This window comes from Carassius auratus, chromosome 7 (genome assembly GCF_003368295.1).
Source record: "Carassius auratus strain Wakin chromosome 7, ASM336829v1, whole genome shotgun sequence".
NCBI classification, from domain to species: Eukaryota; Metazoa; Chordata; class Actinopteri; order Cypriniformes; family Cyprinidae; genus Carassius; species Carassius auratus.
The window spans coordinates 8,590,633-8,615,642 of record NC_039249.1 but is presented as its reverse complement, the minus strand read 5'-3'; the positions used below and the strand labels follow the sequence as shown (position 1 = coordinate 8,615,642).

General features: G+C 37.5%; 1 protein-coding gene across 7 annotated transcripts in view; it reads left to right on the top strand.

The window, feature by feature from the left end:
* Window positions 1-25,010, top strand: part of LOC113105754 (pleckstrin homology domain-containing family A member 7) — an 84,436-nt gene that overhangs the window by 38,171 nt on the left and 21,255 nt on the right. For 6 of the 7 annotated variants that reach the window (XR_003292393.1, XR_003292394.1, XR_003292395.1 and 3 more), the window contains 8 exons: window positions 1,312-1,395; window positions 9,897-10,008; window positions 11,719-11,823; window positions 12,161-12,233; window positions 12,628-12,728; window positions 18,543-18,718; window positions 22,244-22,684; window positions 23,368-23,902. Coding sequence is in view for 3 of the 7 variants with exons in the window: in XM_026267023.1 (XP_026122808.1) it covers window positions 1,312-1,395; window positions 9,897-10,008; window positions 11,719-11,823; window positions 12,161-12,233; window positions 12,628-12,728; window positions 18,543-18,718; window positions 22,244-22,684; window positions 23,368-23,902 (1,627 nt within the window). In the remaining 4 variants the exon portion in view is untranslated. The other variant, XR_003292396.1, reaches the window with a different exon arrangement.

Sequence of the window (25,010 nt, the reverse complement as noted above, 5' to 3'; positions counted from 1 at the left end):
TGTCACTGGGGGTGTATGATGGCATGTTTCACAGAGGCAAAAAAGTGTTTTCCACACCATGTTAAATTTGATAGTGTACTGTGAAAGGCGCATGCCTTAGCATTCTTGTCATGGTGAACGTGCCACCACCATGGAAGGAAGGCTTGTAATAGAGGCTGTTTTTAGGGGATGTTGACATATATCTCTTGTGAGACAGATCACTTGCTGTTAATGTTTTGCATAGCAGATTAAGTGTTCTGAGTAATGCTGCTCATACAGGCAGAAGGTTAGAGTCCAGCTCATGTCATTTCCTGTCGTCTCTTGGGAAAAATAAGATATATATATATATACGTACAGCTGCATCTCAAAAGATTTGAATATCGTGAAAAAGTTTTTTTTTGTAATTTATTTCAAAAAGTGAAACTTTCTTATGTTCTAGATTCATTACATATAAAGGACACAAGTAGTAGGCTAATCCCAAAAAAAGTTTTATATCAGAAATTCTCAAGCAATATGTCCTTAAAAATGTTTATAGATTTGCACTTGTACACTTTTTTTTTTTTTATATATATATTACTTTTTTACTAGTTTAGTTTTATTTCTAACATATTTTCTTACCTCTGTGAATGACATCTAATACAATCTATACAATTGCTAACAAACCTGAAGTATGACTATGCCTGTTCTTTTAGCTTTATCTATCAGCCTCAGTGAGTCGCTGAGGCAAAGTGACTTAATAGATGTTTTTAATGGAAACAATGATAGACAGATAAGTGACATGTGGTAGAGCCTTTTCCCCTCATATAGGACCACATTTACTCATGTGGGGATCCTTCTTTCTCATCACATTTCCACCACTCACTCCCTTTTAGCCAAACACACAGTGTGAAGACAGAATGAATAACTGAATCGATGACAGCAGGCGTATTATGTGTCTTATTTCACAGTTCTCTCACCCTTAGAAGCCCCCTCTCTGTCTTATTACACCTGATGACAGTGAGATGTTTTAATGCTCTAGTTAAAACAGTGAATGACCCTGTATAATTGAAATCAATAAAGTTTCTGCAGCGGTTTGTGCTTAGCCTCACACTTTGTGTTAAATAATATGAGTGGGCTTGGCCAGGCTTCAGCACTGCCACACATTCTGCGCTCCTGCGGGAAAGTCATCAGAATCCCTCAAACTTAGTGTATTCCTGTAGAATGTTGCTCTTACAGCTACAGTACCCACAGCAGGGGAGGGAAGTGCCAAATTAAATATGATTGATATTGGATTGCTCATTTTGTTTTTCTTCTCTTGTTTTTTCCCCATTTCCGTTCCTTTCTTGGATCCAGCCACAACCTAAGGACGACGACATTCAGGCATCCTGTGACGGGACATATATCCTCAGAAAACACTGACTTCATTTTACAAGACCAGTGAGTGCTTCTCTTCCTTTTATTTGCAAAAAAAATGTAGTTTAGGATACGCACTTCCTGCATTCTCTGAGGGCATGTGGTTAAGAGGTCAGTGCAGGTTGTTAAGGGCCTTGGATTTTTAATTGATCTTTAACAGATGTGTGAGTAATGAGATGTATAGTAATGATTCACAGGCCACTGATATCATATGCCTGTGCTGGAATCAGCAAATCAGCTGGAAATGTCCAGAGGTAATGCTAATGATGGCCATTACTGTTATTGCATTTTCCTGTGAAGGTGATGTGGGTGTTTTTTTTTTTACTTGAAGCTGCACTACTAGATAGTATTTGAAATAAAGACATCTGCTAACCTGTACTTTATTTTGATGGCAAAGCAGGTGGGTACAGTGTTGGGGAAGATCATTTGAAACTGCCTACAGTATGCTGTAAACTACAAACAGAAATGATTTAAATAGATTTTGCAACAAATTTCTTTCTTATTATCTTGGAAATGGTGGTGATGTCAGTGGAAACATGTGCAGAAAAGGAAATTGTTTTAGTTTTCCGATTGAATTGAACATGATGAGGGAGAAACATCCAGTGTAAGTAGGCAACATGTTCTTGTTGCATTCTTCTCAAAGGTAGCAAACACAAAACATTAATGTAGAACAATTTGCAAACTAATGAATTGATTATTTTAATCAGCTGATCAAAAGAAATGCATATCAGTTTCAAACTTAGGCTGCATACTTTTGTACCATATTGTAGGTAAAAAAAAAAAAAAATAGTATGTCCAAATAAAACAGTAGAACAAAAGTACCTGGATGCCTACTGCTTCTGGCAAGATTCTGAAAGGTGCTTATAGTATCCCCTGAGGCATCGAGAGAGGATTGCATTGCTTTACTGCCAAAGACAATATTACAAATTAATTGCTTTACTGCCAATAACAATGTCTGGATTACAATTACACTATATGTGACTTTTTAACTTGTGAAGTACTTATTCAAAAGAAGAACCTACTCGTAGAGTATTCAGTTTCAACTCCAGCCTTAATTACTGGTTTGAATCAATCAATCATCTCGTTCAGAGCGGTTCTTGATTTAGTCCCTGATCCACAGATACTTTCATGTCCAACTTAGAATAAACCGAGAACCAGGGAAATGTTAATGGATCAATTAGCAACCTGAATAACTCAGTGGAATTATTATTTCCACTTATGGATTATTTGTCGTTATCAACCATAAATATACAGTAAATCAAAGATAAATTATTATAATATTAATAATTGTTCATTTTCTTCAGTATTCCATTAAAATGCGTACCACAGCACCTGTTCCTCTTCTCTTCCTTTCCATTAATTTCTATGTCTTCCCATATGCCAGTAAGCTGAGCTGGGATTTCTACCTCATCACTGCTGTGAGGGTTAAGAGAGCTCAGATTTACATTCCCCGCTGAGACCGATCTCATTCTGTTACTTGCTAACGCCAGAGGAAAGAACGAGCTGAGCGTTTGCTGTTTATTTTGAATGTTCTGCTGCCTGCAGAAACAAAAACCCAGGTGAAAACTGTTACGAAGTTCAGCCGCCTACCTCCATTTCCCTGTTATCACTCCATGTTCTCCACATAGAGGTGGGCTCATGGATTCAGAATGTTGGGCTCTCATAGGAATATCGCACACGGCCATGAAGACCATTTCTCATGCAGATGACAGGTAAGTAAATGTTGCTTCCAGGGTTGATTGATGCTTCTCATTAGGGGCACAGTGCGTGGAGGCCCTGTGCCAGGTTCAGGCTCAGATTAACCATCATCTGTAGAGTCACTTGAGCTTTGTGTCACAGAGGGATCTAGTTATTAGTTTACCAGCTTACAGACCTCTTGTTTGAGTGCCCAAAAGATAAAGATCATGCCCAAACGTGTTAAGTGAGAGAGGAAGTTTGTCACATGCAGCTGTGTTGATAAGCCGGCGAAAATCTTAATGTTCTGTGGGCCCTTGAATGCCTGTGGTCTGTTGAAGAGAGAGATAGTGAAGTTGCAGGACATAACTGGAATACTTACCACTCCTGGCTGCTCATAAGTGCTATTTTAAGCACAAGTCCGGCCTCATTCGCTCTTCTCTCCCCATCAACCCTGCCTTTTCCTCTAGTAATCTAGCTATGGAAACTAACCTCACCCTAACAGCTGTGATAAGTGCTGAACTTTGGGAAAAGCCTCCTGAAATAAGTCATGATGTAAGCAGAGACATATCATAACCAGTATGTTGCTGCAGGTTGCCGTGGCTGTGTATTAGCTGTAAGTTGTAGATCTCAAATTCTGGAGAATATGTATTTACTATGGTCGACTGGCAGAGACACACCTTACCTAAATATGTAGTATGCTGATATTTCAGTTGTTCTGAGTGCCCTTAATAGCGCTGCATACTCTCACCCCTTCTCAGTGAAGGGCTAAAATGTGTTCTGCGATCCCATTGGTGGTGATGTCAGTGGAAACATGTGCAGAGATAGAAGTGTTCTGATCCCCTGGTAGTGCAGCACTATTGATCTGAATGGCTAATTTGAACACACTGCACATCTCAACACACACTAGGGCATGGTGCAATGCCTGCCACAAAGGCTGACTGTCTTTTTCTATGAATTATTCATTTCTCTAATGGCCAAACTGCATACAACAGTTAGTGGTGACTTTGATTAACATAATTAATAAACATTAGGTCATTAACAGATCCTCAGTTCATCTACAATACAGTTAATTTCACTTTTGAAAAATCTCTCAAATATTTATCTTTCAAAATTAACAGTGTTTCTGTAAAATATTATGTAATGTCTATTAAAGAACAACAACAAAACTATTAATATATAAAATAACTTTGTACTGGTACAATTACATTAAATATATGTTATATTTTTAATATTGGAGAATTATTTTTATTTATATTATGTTGGATATAAATATGAATAATGAAAGGTCAGTTATGGCACTCATATTGTTGTTTTTTTGGTAGCAGTTTGAGAACTGCTGTATCATCATGTAAAGTAAGTAGAGCTCATTATATACCACTGTATGCTTTGTATTATGCAACTTAACCAGGTTATTGGGTCTGAGGCTGAGCTTTTGGGAACAGAATGCGGGCATTTTTTCTTTAGACTAAAATCTTGCTGAGCTTCAGCCAGGATCTTTCTCGTCTCTCCAGCATAAAATGAAGGCCCTCTGTGCCTATCCATTCAAAAGACAGTGCAGGTAAATAATATGAAACAGAGATAAAACACTAGTAAGTCCCAGGGTGCAAACATACTTCAAACAATTTTTGGATGGAAGCCAGTTTGTGAGGTGAAAAATGAGGGGGAGAAAAAAGCAGCATTGTTTCTGTCCGCAGCTCTTCCCATGACAATGCTGCTGTAGCTTCCTGCTGTTTTGATGTTGTACACGGGCCACAAACACCTCCTGACTCTGTCACACTACAGGAACCCCTCACATTCCACCCCAAAAAAAAAGCTGTTTATGGTTTTGTTGAAGGTCTGCCTGTGTGTACGCATGTGTCAGTATTTGGACAGGGTGATTGTGTTTTACTGCAAGCACCCATGAAAAGAGTGGAGTCAGCCTGACACGTGCTTGGAAATCTATTTGCTTTGGTGAGTTTTAGCAGCATAATCAATTTTTTAAAAATAAATAAATACATTTTGGATTGATGATCTTGTTTATTTGCATCATGCATTTCTTTTTGTTACTGGTTTATTTTCTATAATCAGCACTTGTATTTCTAGATTTGTGGTAAAAATAAAATCGCCTCAGATTAAAATGTGATTCCTAGAAATCTTTTGGTTAAGTTTGTTATATTTTATTGGGTTATAACTGAATGTTATGTTTGTCTACATATGTACTACATACTATTAAAATCATTTTAAATTCAAAGTTTTTTTTTTTTTTTTTGTCAGAGTGAAATAAATCATATTTTGCCAGCAACAGCTCTATTGCAGCTATATATAATATGCTATTACTGCATTTCCCAAAGTTTCTCCCCTCACATTGGGTCAATTATACCCCTATGTCCCGAGTATGTTATTTGATTTATGAAGCAGATGATTTAAGAGCAGTAGGTTTTTCACTTATCTGCTCTCTCAGTGTGTTCTAGATTTAACCCACTCATACATCACAGTTCACACATGTGTCCACACCTTCTGTGTCATGTCAGTGATGGTGTAAGTTTCAGATGATTCTCTAAAAGAGTGTCCCTGAGAGACAGAGCTGTTAGAAAGAGAGGTTTTTGTTACTACTCTGAAGAGAGTCTACTACATTTTATAGACTCAATTATATGCTCGAGTACCAGTGGCGTTGTTTTTATTTCACTTACTGTAGGCCTTGGTCTCTCATAGCCAGACTTTTGGCTGTCTGGTGCACTTCTGCTATTAATTCACCCACTTAAACCGAAAGAGACGGCATGACTAGCATAAAAAAGCAGAAGCTTATTTGTAGTGCATCTGGAAAGTAATAAAGATCTAATTATTCATATATCTGGTTCTTGCTAGTGAGTGCCTGTAATTAAACTTAAAACTTGCAGAGATTAAATTACGCAACACAGTTGAGGTGTTAGTGTTATACAAAGCTGAAACCAGAGCTTGAGCTTACAAGGTAGAAGAAGGGAAAATAAATGAGATGTGAGCAGTCTGGTACCTTGTGAACAACTTTGTTTCCAGGCACACTGATAAAAAACCCTATGCAGCCTTATTTCTGAAAGATGTGTTGAGCCAGCCAATCCCATTGCAGTAGGTTATTTCAGCCAGCACTTGGCAATTTTGTGTGTAATTTGCATCTCTGTGGCTGTGCTGTCTGGCTCTGATTCTAGGTCTGCCCCCAGAATTTGTTCATAGTATTTTGTTCCCATCGTATAAACTATTTACCCGATAACAAATAAATTGTGCATGTTTATGGGAAAAGGCAACTGTCTATCCAATGAATTATAACTCCTTGGGTACCAGTCCAAAATGCCTTGTCATTTACTGGAAGGAGATTTAGGAATGTGACAGATGTTTGGTTGAACGGTGCAGCTCTCTGGTGGCGTTCGCTCTAGGTTATACCTTTCCCTGCGGTCTCTGAATCTGACACTTCTCTTTGACAGTGTTTGGAAGAATTTTTTTATTTGTTGCCTGCAGTGGCAGCACTGACAGTTTGTTTCAACTTTCTTATGTCCTCTATTCCCCCCTTCTCCCTCATGTCTCTGTTGTTCTACTCTTCTCTCTACTGATTTACATTAGCATTACCTGAATCTCAATGCAGCTTTTTATGCAGTTCTCCTTATATGGAAAGAAAAATGGACCCAAATAGTTCCAGGAAGCAGCCTGGCATTAAGGCATTTATATCACAGTGATTGTGGCTCTGGCATTTCACAAACATCTGGTTAATCATTTATTATTAGACACCTATTTAAACAACACTTTTGATATGAGTGTTTACACACTTTTTACTGTAATTCCAGTGGAACTGTTTGACTCATACAGAGTTCGACTGAGTGTAGTGACCGTGACTTGTAATGTGACTTCTGCAGACACCCTGCATTCTTCAGCTGCAGTGCATTCCTCTGCTCTCCTCAACCACAGGGTGCTCACAACAAGATGAGCTAAATATGGGGTTTTTCTAGCTTCCGAATGAGGCACTGTTACAATTGATATTAACCCTATTCTGACTAGGCAGGTAGGTGGATATATATAGATGTAGGAAGGTAAATAGATAAGTAACTGGATGGATGGATAGGTAGATACAGTATTGTTCAAAATAATAGCAGTACAATGTGACTAACCAGAATAATCAAGGTTTTTCGTATATTTTTTTATTGCTACGTGGCAAACAAGTTACCAGTAGGTTCAGTAGATTCTCAGAAAACAAATGAGACCCAGCATTCATGATATGCACGCTCTTAAGGCTTTGCAATTGGGCAATTAGTTGAATTAGTTGAAAGGGGTGTGTTCAAAAAAATAGCAGTGTGGCATTCAATCACTGAGGTCATCAATTTTGTGAAGAAACAGGTGTGAATCAGGTGGCCCCTATTTAAGGATGAAGCCAACACTTGTTGAACATGCATTTGAAAGCTGAGGAAAATGGGTCGTTCAAGACATTGTTCAGAAGAACAGCGTACTTTGATTAAAAAGTTGATTAGAGAGGGGAAAACCTATAAAGAGGTGCAAAAAATGATAGGCTGTTCAGCTAAAATGATCTCCAATGCCTTAAAATGGAGAGCAAAACCAGAGAGACGTGGAAGAAAACGGAAGACAACCATCAAAATGGATAGAAGAATAACCAGAATGGCAAAGGCTCAGCCAATGATCACCTCCAGGATGATCAAAGACAGTCTGGAGTTACCTGTAAGTACTGTGACAGTTAGAAGACGTCTGTGTGAAGCTAATCTATTTTCAAGAATCCCCCGCAAAGTCCCTCTGTTAAAAAAAAGGCATGTGCAGAAGAGGTTACAATTTGCCAAAGAACACATCAACTGGCCTAAAGAGAAATGGAGGAACATTTTGTGGACTGATGAGAGTAAAATTGTTCTTTTTGGGTCCAAGGGCCACAGGCAGTTTGTGAGACGACCCCCAAACTCTGAATTCAAGCCACAGTACACAGTGAAGACCGTGAAGCATGGAGGTGCAAGCATCATGATATGGGCATGTTTCTCCTACTATGGTGTTGGGCCTATTTATCGCATACCAGGGATCATGGATCAGTTTGCATATGTTAAAATACTTGAAGAGGTCATGTTGCCCTATGCTGAAGAGGACATGCCCTTGAAATGGTTGTTTCAACAAGACAATGACCCAAAACACACTAGTAAACGGGCAAAGTCTTGGTTCCAAACCAACAAAATTAATGTTATGGAGTGGCCAGCCCAATCTCCAGACCTTAATCCAATTGAGAACTTGTGGGGTGATATCAAAAATGCTGTTTCTGAAGCAAAACCAAGAAATGTGAATGAATTGTGGAATGTTGTTAAAGAATCATGGAGTGGAATAACAGCTGAGAGGTGCCACAAGTTGGTTGACTCCATGCCACACAGATGTAAAGCAGTTTTAAAAAACTGTGGTCATACAACTAAATATTAGTTTAGTGATTCACAGGATTGCTAAATCCCAGAAAAAAAAATGTTTGTACAAAATAGTTTTGAGTTTGTACAGTCAAAGGTAGACACTGCTATTTTTTTGAACACAACCCTTTCAACTAATTGCCCAATTGCACAGCCTTAAGAGCGTGCATATCATGAATGCTGGGTCTTGTTTGTTTTCTGACAATCTACTGAACCTACTGGTAACTTGTTTGCCACGTAGCAATAAAAAATATACTAAAAACCTTGATTATTCTGGTTAGTCACATTGTACTGCTATTATTTTGAACAATACTGTATGTAGGTAGGTATCTTGGTAGATAGATAGGTAGTGATTTAGTACAACAATCTGTTCAAATTTACAACACTGAAAGCAACAAAAGCAGCAGACGTGCTGAATAAAAAATGCAAATTCATTCTCTGAAATTAGATGGCGCTTTTGGACAAGTAGCAATACAATGGTTACTATGTTTACCCCTGTAAACAAAACAGCATTCCACTGATAAACACTATTCTAATAGGCATTATATGGAAATAACATGAAAAAATGTCAACTGAATCTTTCTGAAGACAGTTCACTTTCATTCATGTTGTTTCTCCCTTTAAACTGGTAAATACGCTGAGATAGATATAGATTGCAAGTAGTGATGCGCGGGGTCGTTTTTTTTCCAGCCCGTGGGTCCCACTTTTAGGTAAGTATTTGGCCCGTCCCAGCCCACCCCGCAAATAAAGAACAATTTATTTACCCGCCCCGTCCCGACCTACGGGGTCAGCTGGTTATGAGACGACAGGCGCATCGGGGACATCACCAAGTTACGTTGCTACATAGACCTTCGTATTGCAACCTTATCAAAGAACCTAATAAAATATGAAAATATATATTCCAAATATTTAATATAGGCTATAGGGAATTGCGCACAACATACATAGATTTTTTTGCTAGTTATAGGTGGATATAGCTAGGTAGGTAGATAAAGATAGGTATGTAGATATACTGTAGGCTAGTAGATAGATATAGGTACTATATGGTACATAGATAAATGTTAGATAAATATATAATATGTAGATATGCATATACATTGATGGATAGACTGATAGATTAATAAAATGATAGATAGATAGATAGATAGATAGATAGATAGATAGATAGATAGATAGATCTAATGCTCTCAGTAGAGTTGTGAATGCTGAATTATGATAGTGTCTGTTGACTACTCCTTCTGTTCTGGTCTGTTGAGTAGTTTGCCCTCAGGGAATGTGTTCATCAATGTGTTACTTGAGTCTCTTCTTCTTTTGAACACTTGCATGCATCCCCAGGGTCTTCTTTACTTTGTTGGCTATTAAATTACAAAAATGTACCTTTTTCATTGATGATTTCACTTGTATTAGTTATCACACTTAATTCCTGGTAAAGATTGTGTCTTTTATTTCTAACTCTTGCAGGGCAAATTTACACATGTCCAAGCCACCACCAGAGCCGAGGCCTCCCAGTATGGTCAGCGAGTCCTCTGTCGCCGTCTCCTCATCCCCTGCGGACACCACCTCAGGATCCAGGGTGAGAAGCCCAGCCTCGCTTAGTGCTGATTTAAATTTTTTTTTAATGTGGCAGTAGTACTGATTCTCAATCAAGCCAAACATTTACACAGAGCACTTCCGGTTCCTGAAAGTGCCAAACTGGCTAATTATCTAGTGAGCCTCACCATTACTAATGTGTGTGTGTGTGTGTGTGTGTATCTCATATTAAATCATTGAGAACTGATAATGTTTTTATAGATAATAGGGAGAATAAATTGGCCTCATCTATTTTTGCTATATTCCTCCAAATTTGATAAATGACCCAAGCTGAAGGTGTAATAGCTTACTGATTTTTCTAGCACCAGAGAAGCTGGGCTTAATCTTCTGTGCGGCTTGGCTGCGTTGTGCAGAGGTCATGAGGTAATACTGCAGAGAACATCTGCAGGGGATTGAGAAATGCACAGAATGTCTCTCGCTACTTCCTGCTAATTAAATCTGAGCGTGTGTGGCACAGTTACACTCTAGGTGTAAATGCAGCAGAACTGTTTTATTGGTGCTCCTATTACTCTGTCTTGGTCTAGTGCATTAATATACACTGCCATATGTAGAGTTTTTCCATCTGTTAAAGAACATGAGCTGCACTAGAGGTCAAAGAACTGACAAGCACAGGCTGGGTGTTCAGCATTTTTCTTTGGAAATTTAATACATTTAAAATATAGAAATACAAATACAATTGTATTATAAATATAATTAATTACAAATAATTTTAATTAATATCTATACCAAAGTGGGTGTTTATATCTATTTACATTTAATTGTGTGGATGTGCATTCATTCACTCAAGTCATTTGGCATGCATCCATAGATTTCTCAAGTTTCACTGGTAATGGCAATGCAGAGATGCAGATATTTCTCCCTATTAGAGAAAACCATTTTGACACATTGAAGTTTTAATGGCCTGGCCAGACACACATTGGCTGTGTCACTATGTGGTAAAGAGTTTGATGCTGCCCTGTCAATGACAGGACTGTGTCAGCATCATATGAGCTTTCACAAACCGATCGATCCAACCCAGAGGCCCTCATCTCTGCGCGCACACACATATTGGGTTTCCGTGCTTTATGGGGACATTCCATAGGCCTAATGGTTTTTATAATGTCAACCTAAACCTACCCCTCACAGGAAACGTTTAGCATCTAAAAATAATAAATAAATAGATTTTATAAGCGTGTTTCCTAACTGGGACCAAACAATTTCTATTTGGATATTGCCATCTTTGTCAAACATTGTGTCCTCATAATATAGGGTTTACCATGACTACACACACTTTACTGGGAATAAACCAGTCTCCTCGTGGGCATCAGTCATTGTTTCGCTTAAAAAAATTATATAATATATATATATATATATTTTATTTTTTATTTTTTTTATTATTACTCATTTGGGATAAATGCACATTTGGGCTGACAAATGATCAATTAAATTGAACTTTATTCAGATCAAGGTTGATAAACGCAACAAACCCTGTTATTGTAAGCATTCTGCAGTAAAAATGTTTTCCTTGAACATAAATTGTTCTCAGAATGTTTTTTTTTTTTTTTTTTGACAATTTGACCACATTAAAAAACATTACCAAGTCAAACATCCAAATGCTTTTGGATGCCACTTTACCTTACTGATGCCTGTGTATGCAGCATTTTAATCGAATCAAATGAAGCAAGTGGATACTTTTTTCTTTTAAATACCACAGAGTTTGAAACCCAGTGGGAAGGTGCATTGCTTTGGCAAGCGTGACCATTCCATCAAAAGGAACCCTAATGTCCCAGTGGTGGTGAGAGGATGGCTCTACAAACAGGTACGGCCCTCAAGAGTGAAACCCTAATGCGAGTGATTACAGAATTATAATTTTGATCTGAACTGAGTGGTGTTCAGATGTTAGATTAGTTCTTAATTAGGCCTTATGATGAACTGAGACCCACAGGCCATAAGCTGATTAACTGAACATGTTATTCAACATAGCATATTAAATAAATATTCAGTCTTAACAAAGGGGCCTTCAGTTAAATGCTAATACTAATATTTAAATTGGTAATAAGTAATGTTGGATGATGAACTGTCTGTTATTTTATTAGATTTCTTTAATTTTCTGAAAATGTTTTTTGTGGGCTGATTTATTATTCTTCCACCATCAGGACAGCTCAGGCATGAGACTGTGGAAGAGGAAATGGTTTGTGTTGTCTGATTACTGCCTGTTTTACTATAAAGGTGAGTTATAATACTCCGCTTTAGTTAGCTGCAATGATCTAAATTTAGGTCTCTAATTTTATTGCACAATAATCATGTTTTAGAAGTAAAACACTCAACTTCTTTAATACATTATTATGAGAGTGCCTATAATTAAATACGCAAAAGCAGGTTTTTCATTTACTATCTTTATCCCTATTGCTTGCACACATCATTTTTAATAATCATATAAACACAGTTCACATTAAGTAGAGCACTGTTTTGATCTTTAATCATTTCGGTGGGCAGAGTGGAGTCTCACTTACTTTCTGTCATCTGTGTTAAAGAGTATTGCCGAAAAACAAACTAACCATCGTTCAATTGTAATTGAACCCTTTTCAAATATTTTCACCTTGCATCTGTACTTTGCTCACAGATAGTCGAGAGGAGACGGTTCTGGGAAGCATTCCTCTGCCTAGCTATGTCATTTCCCCCGTGGGACCTGAGGACCACATCAGCCGCAAATATGCCTTTAAGGTAAGAGCATGGTGATAATCTGAGCTCTAATGCTACTCTGTTCCTGTGTGTAGGCTCACCCTCACTGGCTTCATTGGCTACGCCTTCAGGAAGTCTGTGTCCTGTGGCTTATTATCAGTGGTGTTGTGTGGGCAGCAGTCAGGGATGAATGATTAATGTGGCAGTTGTTTGGCTCCTCTCTCTGCCCTCTTCTGACCACACAGGCCACTAAGTAAGCTTTTTTCTTCTCAGGGTGCTCACAAACTCATAAGGCACTCGACTAAAACTCTGCTTGTTTTAACTAATAGCATCATGTTCCTATACACAGTTATCTAATATATTCTTGTCATTGAGTTGAAGACCCTCAGAACAAGCCAAGTTAGAAGTGTCTCATATTTTATATGAATGCATTGCATTTTGCAAACTATTAAAATTCTTATCAGTGTAGGTGATAAACTATATTATTATATCACTATACTGTATTACAAACAATTTTTTTTTTTTGATCATAGTGTTGATTAGGTCGAGCTTTTTAAGCTTAGTTTTATCCACCAGCATAGTTTAAATGTGTTAAAACGCTGTATCTTGCAGCCTCTCATGACTTAATTCTTTACATTTGGAATAGCCCATCTCTTTTTGACTGGCGCTGTTCCCCTCGATGTCTGTTATCACAACGCTGTCATCACCGAAGCTGCTGTTTGCTCACAGGAATTCACACTGAGCTTCCGCCCGACTCGTTCAACAAGTTTTCCACAGACCTGTTCTCTTTCACAGAGCGGACATGGCAACATCTTTATCTAAACCCTTCTCTGAGTGAGGCCTATTGATGGCGAGTTTCCACTGAGCCTCACAAACTTCCTCCCACTGTTTACTGCGGTCTGGCGGACAGTGAAATAATGTTTAAGAACAGAATATCCCAGAAGGCTTAACACCATTTATATTATACCTAATGCTCTGGAAAATAGTCTTGCTTAAACCCTTGTATCCACACTGATAGCTAACCTCTAACTTTGAAATGTGAATCAAGCTTTGCGTTTCGGCTTAATCTACCTCAGTTTCCTCCTGAAGCAAAGGCTCTTCTGAAGAACAATACTCCAGGAATGTTTGATCCCATCACTGCTGTAGTTTATTCATTTCCTCCGCTCAGTCATTCTTCCCTATAGGTACACAGTGCATCGTTCGAACTCCATTATTCCCCAGTGCTGGAATTTGTTTGACTATTGTGCCAGCAGGCAGATTAATTATACATCTACTCTATTTCTAATATCCTCCCTCTTATTGCCCTACAGTCTGTAATGTACCAGAGCAAGGTGAGAGGCCCTGTTCTCTCATTGGCGCTCTGGGTGTTAATTAGCAGGTTGTTAGTTAGGAGATCTCCATCGGTGAAACTAGCCAGAAGCTATTTGAACATCTGGCTGCTTTATTTTCATGTGAATTTGACCCTAAGGTATGCTGTTTATCTAATGTTTTCTGCTCTAACTGTCTTCTCTTAGTCAGCAATTAATTAGCTTGTCTGCATATTGTACATGTGAAGATTTTTGCATGTTTATTTTCTGTAATGTTAAGATATCTTTAGAGCTGTCTGTGGTTAATTTCTTTATTTAAATATGATGTGTGGGTCTACACGGCAAATTCGAGTGAACAACTTGGAACCTGTTCTGAAATCTGCATTGGGTAAACTTTGGCTGTCACGCTAAATTCAAGTGAATTTCTATTGAAATGCCTGATTTTGCACACAAGAATTCACAGAACAATGGTAAATTTATCTGCATCTTTGAGTATGAGCAATTCTTTTTACTGAATCAAAAACATACAGTGCTGACTGAATACCCAATCAATAATTTTTAAGAATATGTTCAACTGACTGATTGTTGACAGATCTGAGAATGCAGTTGAAGTTGAAGCATGAAGTTATGAAAGGTCCTATATTTCATGTAGGAAAGATATAACATTTGAATTCAAGCATAGAAGAACTCACAATGTAGCTGCAATTGATTTCTTTATTCAGCTACAACAATTAAATATTATGATGTTTATTACTCATCTTGTCCTGTTCTCTGGAGTGTTGTACTTCTGCTCTCCCAGAGGTGTATTACTGCTTAGCTTTGCTGCCTCTAATGTTAATTGCGTTTCCACTCACCCTGCTTATCTGACTAATATTTCACAACCAGGGACATTTCAACACATCCTCTAGTTTTGGTTAACATTCTTCACATAGGCCGTGATTCCCCTCCCTCTGTTTTTGCACAACTCACACTTATTCTCTCATTCCTATTGGCCTATTGCTTCCTGTTGTGACCTGGTGCATTATGGGAGCTGAACCGGGTGCATCTGGTGGAAGGGCCGTCTCCTGAGTCAGCCTCTTGCATGAATAGGTACTTTAATTTCCATTCATCATTACTATCAGCGGATCTCCACTCCATCACCATCCCTGTATGGCATTTTCCTAGGCAGATGAAAAATGCACATAGCCCATGTGCATCGATGTGTTTCAGCATGCATTCTGCAACTCATTCTGCTTCCTCAGGAACAGGCAATGCCAGCTCGACAATCCTGTCTTCATACTCATCTCCCCGATGTGAATATTGGATATGCTGATTCTTCCTTATGAATGTGTGGATCTCATAGTAAAGATAGGGACTGTTGCAGACTGGCATTGCTTAATTCCTCTTTTCACTTCATCACATGCATCAGTATTTCCAGTGTTGGTTATCATCCACACATTTCTACACTCTCATGCTATTCAGTCATTTTTTAATTTTTAGTACTGTAGCTATAATATGAAGTGCATCTGTTAAATATACAGTATGTATATTATATTAGCATTTTTTTTGTATGTACACTACTGGTCAAAAGTTTGGGTTCTTTAAATAAAATTAATGACCCCACTTTTAATGTATAACACATCTGAATTGTTATTCTGTACTATTATGTATGTTTTTAACCAAATGTGAATTTCTCAGAGACATTAAAGCCAAAGGATATGTATGCATCCAGTGTATTCTTGAATGTTTAACTTAAATATAATTTCTTTCTGAGGAATTTTCCACGTAATTTACAATTTATAATCTGTGGACAACATTTGTGGCATGTTTTTGAATACCACGGATATTACTTTGATTTTATAAGATTTGTCCCTCTGACAAAAAAAATAAAAAAATAGTAAAGAAAGCATATCCGACATAGCTTAAATGGAAACACTAACTTTTTTTTATAGCTGTTCTTTTGCAATATTTGTATATTTTATATGTTTTGGCATCCCTGCTTACATGACAGTTAAACTACAGTTCTGTTTTTGGTCATTTTTCACAACCTTAGGAACATTGCTCTTTGTGCCACAGATGCCGTCCATAGATACTACGTAGTAAATAACCCTGAATATTCCTTTAACCTCTGAAGCGGTTGAGTGATTGAGCAAATTCATCTGATTAATTACTGCATATCCCTCTTAGAGGGATAACGCTGAATGAAAGCTCAGGACTAGATGGGTAATCTGAGGTCATTAACTTCTTAAAGACAGCAATGTGAGAAGCATATATATCAGCAGCCATGCTTTCCTTCAGCAGCTGAAACTTGATATATTATAACAGGCACTGAAATCACTTTTCTCTTACCCAGGTTTTGTCTTCCATTTCTCATTCTTTGTCATGATAAAATGTTATGAATGGGTACGAGATTTGTGCCTTATTTTTCCTTTTCTGCTATTTTGTTTATTCCTATTTGTATGTGTAGATGTGTGTATGGCAGTAGGAGATTTTATTATATTAAACTAAAAGCATTTTTTCATAGAATAACATTACGTCCTTAGTTACAGATCACTGAAACAAGTATTCTGAGATATAACGCGTGTCTCCCTGACAGCCCTAGGGTCTGTAAACTGCAGAGGAATGCAAGACACTGTTGTTTAAACAGTCTGTCAATCATTTTGAGTGTTCGGGTTTGCTGATATTTTTTTCAGATGACAACGCACACATCACATAGACTTCTCTAGTCAACGCATGTGTGCTATCAGACATAGAACTGCAACAAAGTAGATGAGAACACAGTAGGATAATATGAAGACTTCAGGTGCCGATATCGGATATTGGAGGGGCTGCTTCAGTCATTAGTGTGTGACAGGTGGGATAATAGACTCCTGGAGAGGCAGAAGAGATGTGCAAGTCAAACTGTGAATTAAGAGGCACCTTCGATGTAGCCCAGAGGCCTCTGCATTGACTTTCTACAGAATGAGTCAGTGTTAGCAGATGTAAGCTATGCGTGTTTGTTGTTGTAGAGGTGGTAAGGACGGTCTGCCGCCTGTCTGAATGGGTCAGGGTGGGACTGGAAAAAGTGCTGAGCTGGACTCTGTTTGTAAGCGTTTAGATGTGTGAGTGGTGGCCGTACCCTCATCAGAGAGATTAGACAAACAGTTGCATTTTAGCAGCAGCAGATTTAGTGAACAGAAGGTGCATGGAGCTAGTTTAGCTGGGGGGGGCTGTTAACCCTAGGCATTAAACCGAGTAAGAGAATTAACGGCTTTGTTCATGTAAGTATTTGTGTGCGTCTTTAATGCTGTGTTTTTTAACATTTGTGTGGTGTGTTTGGCAAATGACCCGAAAAGTATTTGAACAATTATGTGTACACTTGATAATCAAATGAAGAGGGGGAGGGCATGTACAGTCAGAGACACTTGTGTGTAAACCCTCTGCTGAAGTAAATTATATGATATTCCTGTGAAATAAGTAGGAAAGAATTTCAATCATCTTTCCTCTCTGCAGGAATAGCTCAGTTTATTGATTTATCATGTGTTTGCTGTGTACTGAAGGTCGGGGTTCAGATATCCAATGTTGAGTTCTTGACATTGATGGGTTTTTATTCTATGGAAGCCTGTTTCTACCTCAGGTTTAAAAAAAGTAAAAGGCTACTGATGTTTTAACTCAAAATAGCGACTTGATGTCCACATTATAAATTAATTTCTTCCAATTACAACTTTATTCTTTAGAGCTGTAAACTTTAGAATTTTAGACCTCAAAATGTTATGTCCCATATTTGTTTCCCACATTTTTAATGAAAGAAATTAATATTATTATTAGGCAAGGATGCATTCAGTTGATCAAAATTGACCGTAAAGATTAGTAATTTTGAAATTAGATTTCAATTTTTAAATAACTGCTATTCTTTAGACCTTTTTTTTTTAGACAAAGAATCCAAAGAATCACATTTATTAAAATATAAATGGCTATTTTAAAACATTTTCAATTATTACATTATAATATTTAATTTACTGTTTTATTGTTTTCCAAATAAAAGCAGCCTCGGTGAGTAGGAGACTTCTTTTATAAGCATTATAAAAACTTACAGACCCAATTCTTTTTTTTTTTACTGTATTGTAGATCTCTCAAATGCGACTTTCTGTCTCACAAAGTTTGTTTAAAACTTTCTGACAGTTATCAGCTGTTATACTATAAGGCATAATGGGCTTCCATATTCTGAAGCGTAGTCTGACTGCAGTACAACAATTAAGAATTTATTTATTAATTTTTTTTTTTTTTTTTACAAAATCTCAAATGCTTGCACAGTACAGACTGCTAGTGCAGATCATTTGACTGAATTGCATGGTAGTATTTGTAACAATGATAATGTAGTTATCATTGGTTGGTAATCCTCTTAAAGGCCGTTTCCTCAGCTCTGATGAACAAAATAAACAGACCAGTTGAGCATGACTTCTGAGTTTGCTACAGTGATGCTGTCACAACAATACTGGGGCCCGCTGGTCCGGTGCCTCGCGTGCGTGTGCAACCTCTATGTATGGTCAGAGCTGATGGTCCCCTCTCTCTCTCTCTGTCTCTCCCTCAGGCCTGCCACACGGGAATGCGCTCCTACATTTACAATAAGAATTCTCTGATTGGCTCGCAGGCAGAGCACTGTGGCATGAGGACCTATTTCTTCAGTGCTGACACACAAGAGGACATGAATGGCTGGATCCGGGCCATGAACCAGGCTGCACTGATGCAGAGCCATGGCTTGAAGAGGTCAGTCACCTCCTGCTGCTGCAAATCTTTTCTCAGGGCTGGTGTCTAGAAACAAGATCAGTATCTAGAGACCTGGGCATTATATTCCATTAAATACAACAGGGTAATCCATACGGTATTTATTTATTTATTTATTATTATTTTCAAACAGTGATTGTATTTGTCAGACATAATACAAACAAGAAAAAGCAGACAGCAAATGCATAAAAACATCCAAAATACATGAAAATGCAAAAATCTAAAATAATACCCACTGATGGATTGAAAAAAAAAATTGCCTTAAATCTTCCTGATTGTGTTGGATTCATAAAAAAAACACTTTGTTTTAATAAATAGGACTTCTGAAAAAAACTTTTCTTTTCTGCTGACATGGCCAAAAGTGAATGGCTGGAGGAAAATAATATTACCCAATAATCTCCCTCATGGTTCAGTCAAATCCTTATGGATTTTGTCTGTACAGATTTCCCCACAGATGTCCTTAAAAGTTCCCTTAAATATTATTTCTCTGAAAAATGTCACATTAATGAAGTCAAAAGTTCTTTTTTTTTTTAAGAACTGGCTTACAGTTTTAGACATTTTGAGATAATAACCTAGTATATTAATATTTTTTTCTCTCCACTGCTTTCCCCTCACACTTGAATTTCCTCTATTTAACATTCATTAATGTCACTTAAACTTTATTTTCCTAATTCTTTGATATTATGTTTTTTTTGCCTTGGTCTGTGTGTAACGTGATGTGATGATTGATATTTCGAACTATGATAATTTCATGCACAATAGAAGTAAAGTGGTCTAAATGGTTTCTGCACTACTGTTAAGTTTAATTGATCTAGTGAAGGCTGTCCAATGATGTCAGCCATCTGTCGGGGTTCATTCTTGTCAAAGTTTGAGCTCCATTCATTGTATTCAGCTAGGGAGGCTGGCAAGCACATGCAAAATAAAAAAAATAAAAAACTGTCTTTCGCCAGGTACACAATTTTAAGTTTGGTAAACTCTGAGCTGCGAATTCACAAAGCATAAAAACATTAATCTTATAACGGATCTAAAGAGCATCTAAACATCACAAATTGACCTCTTCGCTGAATTCAAAGCGTGCACAAACCTAAAAATTGCCTGGTTTGCAGTATTTTGTGGTCTAAAGTAATTTTCTAGGCTCGAATGACCGCAGCTTTGCTCTTTGTGCCGACTTGGTTGTGTATTTGAAATTGCTACTACTTTTTGAAAACTCATGGGGACAATTTGTTGTCCTAGAAAGTATTTGGATCATTTTTAAGATGGCCATTCAAGTCACTGGAAATACTGATGGCATTAATGCTGTGGACTAGTTATTTAAAGGAATAGTTCACCTAAAAATGAAGATTTGCTTACCCTCTGGAGATATGGATCATTACATCACTTGCTCAGCAATGGATCTTCTGCAGTGAAAGGGTGCCATCAGAATGAGTCCAAACTGCTGATAAAACATCACAATAGTCCACAAGTAATCCACATGATCCAGTAGATCTATTTTGGACTGGTTTCATTTCTTAATGTTATTATTGTGATGTTTTTATCAGCTCTTGGACTCTTATTCTGATGGCACCCATTCACTGCAGAGAATAAATTGGTGAGTGAGTAATCAAAGGCTAAATTTCTCAAAATCTGTTCTGATGAAGAAACAAATTTGTCTACATTTGAGTATATTTTCAGCAAATTTGAATTTTTGAGTGAACTATTCCTTTAAGCTCCTGTCTGATGTGATGTATAGATCAGGGGTACAGCAAAAACAGCATGGTGTACGCACTCCTCTGCTGCTGTGGTGCTGGTGCAGAGGCACAGTGCCATAGTTGTGTACCCTTTGACACTGCAGCTCTGGGGAGGAGGATCACTGCGGCACGCTGCAGCCAGATGATTGTGGGCCACCAGCCCAGAACACAGCACTCAGACTGGGGCGTGATGTTAGTGTGCTGCCCCATGAGTGGAGAGAGGGTTTGTCCCTAGGGCTTTTCTCCAGCTATAAAAGCTGGGCTCTTATGGTACAATACATAAAAAGGAGAGTAGGTGGTTTATAATGTCATTTATGGTTGGTAGGGCTAGTGTAGTGGCTGTATTTGTTGGATTTTGTAGGCAAAAGCTTTTACACAAGTATGTGGATGGTTGGCAGTTTTGCTATACTTGCCAATCTGATGCCTGATCACCTGTCTGATCACGATGAGGGTTGATATGTCAGTGTTAGTGATGCTGTACCCTTTTGAGGTTCCTCTGTAGGCCCTTGAGTTGTGTGAGGGAGATTTTGAATGTAATATAACAGTGCCATCTAGGGATAGCTTGACAGTATTGCACATGATGACTTTACCTTTATCAGTTAGAATTTGAATGTCCTTTGATGCATTTCAAGTTTCCTTTGTAAATGTATCATGAATGTGTTTTAAATAAAAGCTTTGTTAAAATAAATTCTATATTAGGGAATGCTTTTGTCAGTTGAGGCTGATCTAGTAAGAAAACGAGTAGCTGAAATGATGACCTTAAATTAATTTAGGAAATTAAATTAATTGATACATTATAGGTACATATTAATTATAATACATTTATTTATCATTTGTGCCATATCTTGTCAAATTAGTAACTGTTAAGGAAGAAGTAATAAGTCTAATAAAAAATGTCATAAAAAATTTTAACATTTTGAAACCAAATCTGTCTTCATTTGGCCTCAAAAAGAGTTTTGTTTCCACAAAAAATTAAGCAGCACCTGTTTTCACCATTGATGATGATAAGAAATATTTATTGAGCAAATCAGCATATTATAATTATTATTTTTTAATGATTGTGTGACACTGAAGGCTGGATTAATTATATTATTTTATATTTAAATATATTTAATATATAAACATAACATATATATTTTTAATATATACATGCATGTGTTTGTTTTTATAAATACATAATAAATATACACAGTACACACTTATATATTATGTAAACAAAAACTTTGATTTTGGATGCGATTAGTCGCAATAAATCGTTTGACAGGACTAAATTTTAAATATATTAAAATAAAATAAAAAAGGTTATTTTAAAATGTAACCATGTCTTTCGTTACTTTGAGCATAAGATACCTATTTCAAAAACATCAAACATCTTACAGACCTTAATGTTTTGAATAGTAGTGTATATAATACAGTATATATAATAGTACATGAGTCACATTGGCTTCTTTTGTGATGTTTTTATTGTGAAGTAGAAAGCAGCTTGGATGTTATGCTAAATTCTTCTTTTGATATTCTACAGAAGAAAGAATGCCATACAGTAAATGTTTGAAATGTCATGTTGCTATTTTGATAGCTAGACCGTCGGTTCAAGGTCAGTTATCTGTACAGTGAGTTGTACATTCAGTTACTGTACAATTAATGCAAAAGTCAAGAATCATGTCTGTCCTGTTTGTTTCCTGATCTGATTCATCTTCGGAAATGAGTCTTAAATCTCATATTAAAGGTCAAATATTAACTGTTTGTTTTCTACTATTAAATAATTATTTTACATCCACAGAGAAGCTGAAAGAAGCTTCAAATCTGAGCAGCAAGCAACCCCCCAGACCAACCATTTCAGCAGCAGCATCAGAAGCTCCTCCCAGGCTGAGGGCCTCCAGCAGACAGTACATGTGGAGGTGGCAGAGCTGAGGCCAGAGCGAGATGGGGAGGACTGCTACGTTTACAGCAAGGAACTGATTGAGGATCCTGTTAAAATCTCCTCTGGGGAGTTGGAGATGGAAGGGTTTTCCCAATCAGGTGCCCATTCTCGCCCACCTTCCACAGTGCCCACTCACAGGAACGGGCTGCCCCCCTCGGCCATACCTTCTGATCAGAACGGGAACGTGGTGTATAAGAGGGGTCTCGTCCCCCGTACTGACACAGAGAAAAAGGTGCAAAGGAAAACTGCGCTGGCTCAGGTTGAGCACTGGGTGAAGGTGCAGAAAGGAGACCCCAAAAGGTCAGTTTTGTGTGTTTGTGCTGTGATAAGGGGAAAAAATGTTGGAAAAGCATACAGGGTTATATGTAATACTCTAATTAAATGATGTAACATTGGGAACTCTAGCCATTGTAGGATTCAGTTCACATATAGATTCTTCTTATGAAGGAGCTCCCACTAGTGGTTATGATGTAAACACACTAAATATTAAAGGGAATGTTTCATGTTGTAGCAAGGGTTTTATTTATTTATTTTTTTGTAAAAAAAAAAAAAAAACATCCAATAATCACATTTACATCTGCATTTTAGCAGAAAAACAGCCAGCAAAACAATTCCTTAGCTTTAAGTTTTTTCACTTAAACTTATATCTGTAATATATTAATAAATTATAATTTTATTATATTCATTATATATATATATATATATATATATATATATATATATATATATATATATATATATATATATTTCCATTTTTGTTAGTTTATTAGCATAGTGATAATAATTAATATTTGTATTATTAATATTATTATAGTTTGTATAACAGTTCATATATACATACCTATAATAATAGAACATATAATATAGCATTAAAAAAATTATGTTTTTATATAAATACCGTGTATAGCATATGAATGCTAACTGACAGTGGGAAGGACAGAATATTAACAGAAAAATAACTTTTTATTTATGCAAAATTGCAGCCATCCCACTGTTGAGTACACCCTACCCAGACGGACACCACCTCTCCAGCCTAAGTCCGTCATGATGGAGACGTACCAGTCGTTGCCAAAGACCACTCGCCACCACTCCGGAAGCAGTTCCCCACCAGTGCCACGCAACCTGCCTAGTGACTACAAGTACGCCCACGACCGGCTTAGTCACTTTCGTATGTCCACTGATGAGCGGATGGCCACTAAAGAAGGCATGGTGTGGCAACTGTACGAATGGCAGCAGCGCCAACAGTTCCGCCATGGAAGCCCCACTGCACCAATCTACACCGGCCCTGATTACATGGACACATCTGCCTTCAGAGTTACTCTGGAAATGCCACGATCCATATCTGTGCCACCATCACCATGTGACATACCCCCACACGGTCACCCCTCAAAGTCCTTGTCCCCTCGCAGGCCCCACACGCCCGCAGACAGGGTGACGGTGCGTCCGCTGGATGACTTCTCCACCGTGGACACTCCCAGTTTGGGTTCTCCCAGAGGAATATGTTCCCAGATCTCAAAGGTAGGGAACGTGGAGCAGTTCACATAATCTCACAATTTCAAATTAGTTGTGGCGAGTTCTTCTCTTTGTTCAGACCACAGAAGTGTTGACTACCAAAGGCGTTAAGGGTTATGAGAAAACCGAGTTTCCATTTACTCAAGCTTTGATTTGGACTTTGTGACAGGATTCACACAGTCTTCACTCAGGGCTTGATTCCTAGGTGCAGAGGGTGTGTTGAAAGAAAGCATTTTTGTTTATGTGTGTCGCTGAAGAAGATGCTTGTGTGACAAATAGTAGCATCTGCCAGCTACACCCCCCACATGAGAGCGCCGCTCCCAGCGCCACATTCACACGCGACAGCAGTCATAGAAGCCTCTGTGTCTCTTACAAGTTAACATACTGTCACTACCATTTCTGCTCTGCATACGTCAGGACTCGTGTGAACTCACTAATTACATGCCTCCAAATGAAAGATTCTCAGAAGCTGTCAAAAACCAGACAGAAAAAACAACAACAACAACAAAAAAAACATACAGTCTGTGTGCAGTGATAGAACAAAAAATATACAGCAGAATCTAAAAATCTGCTAGAGAAAATTTTTATTTTTGTTTCGTTACATTAATCAAAAAAAATGAATGAATTTAAAAATTAAAATATATTAAATTATGCAAGTGTCATTTTAAATTGTAATGTTACTTCATAATATTACTGTTTTTTTATTTGTTTTTTGGAAATGTATTCATAAATTTTTAAAAGTACCGATATTGCAGTGTTATCCCTATGTTAACTGAAAGTCATAAGTACTGCATGTAAAAAATTAGAAAAGAATAAGAAATGTTGATTTCTACATCAGAACTACGGTGTATATATATATATATATATATATATATACACACACACACACATACAGTGCTATATATATATTCATGTTTTGTTATGTTGTTGCCTTATGTTAAACTGCTTTATATGACTTATTTTCCACATCAATCTACACTCCATACCCCATAATGGCAAAGCACAACAGAACTGTCACAACTTTGTAAATGTATTAAAAAACAACAACAAAAAAACTGAAATGAGTACATTGCATAAGAATTCAAACCCTTAACTTAAAACTTAGCTGAAGCAC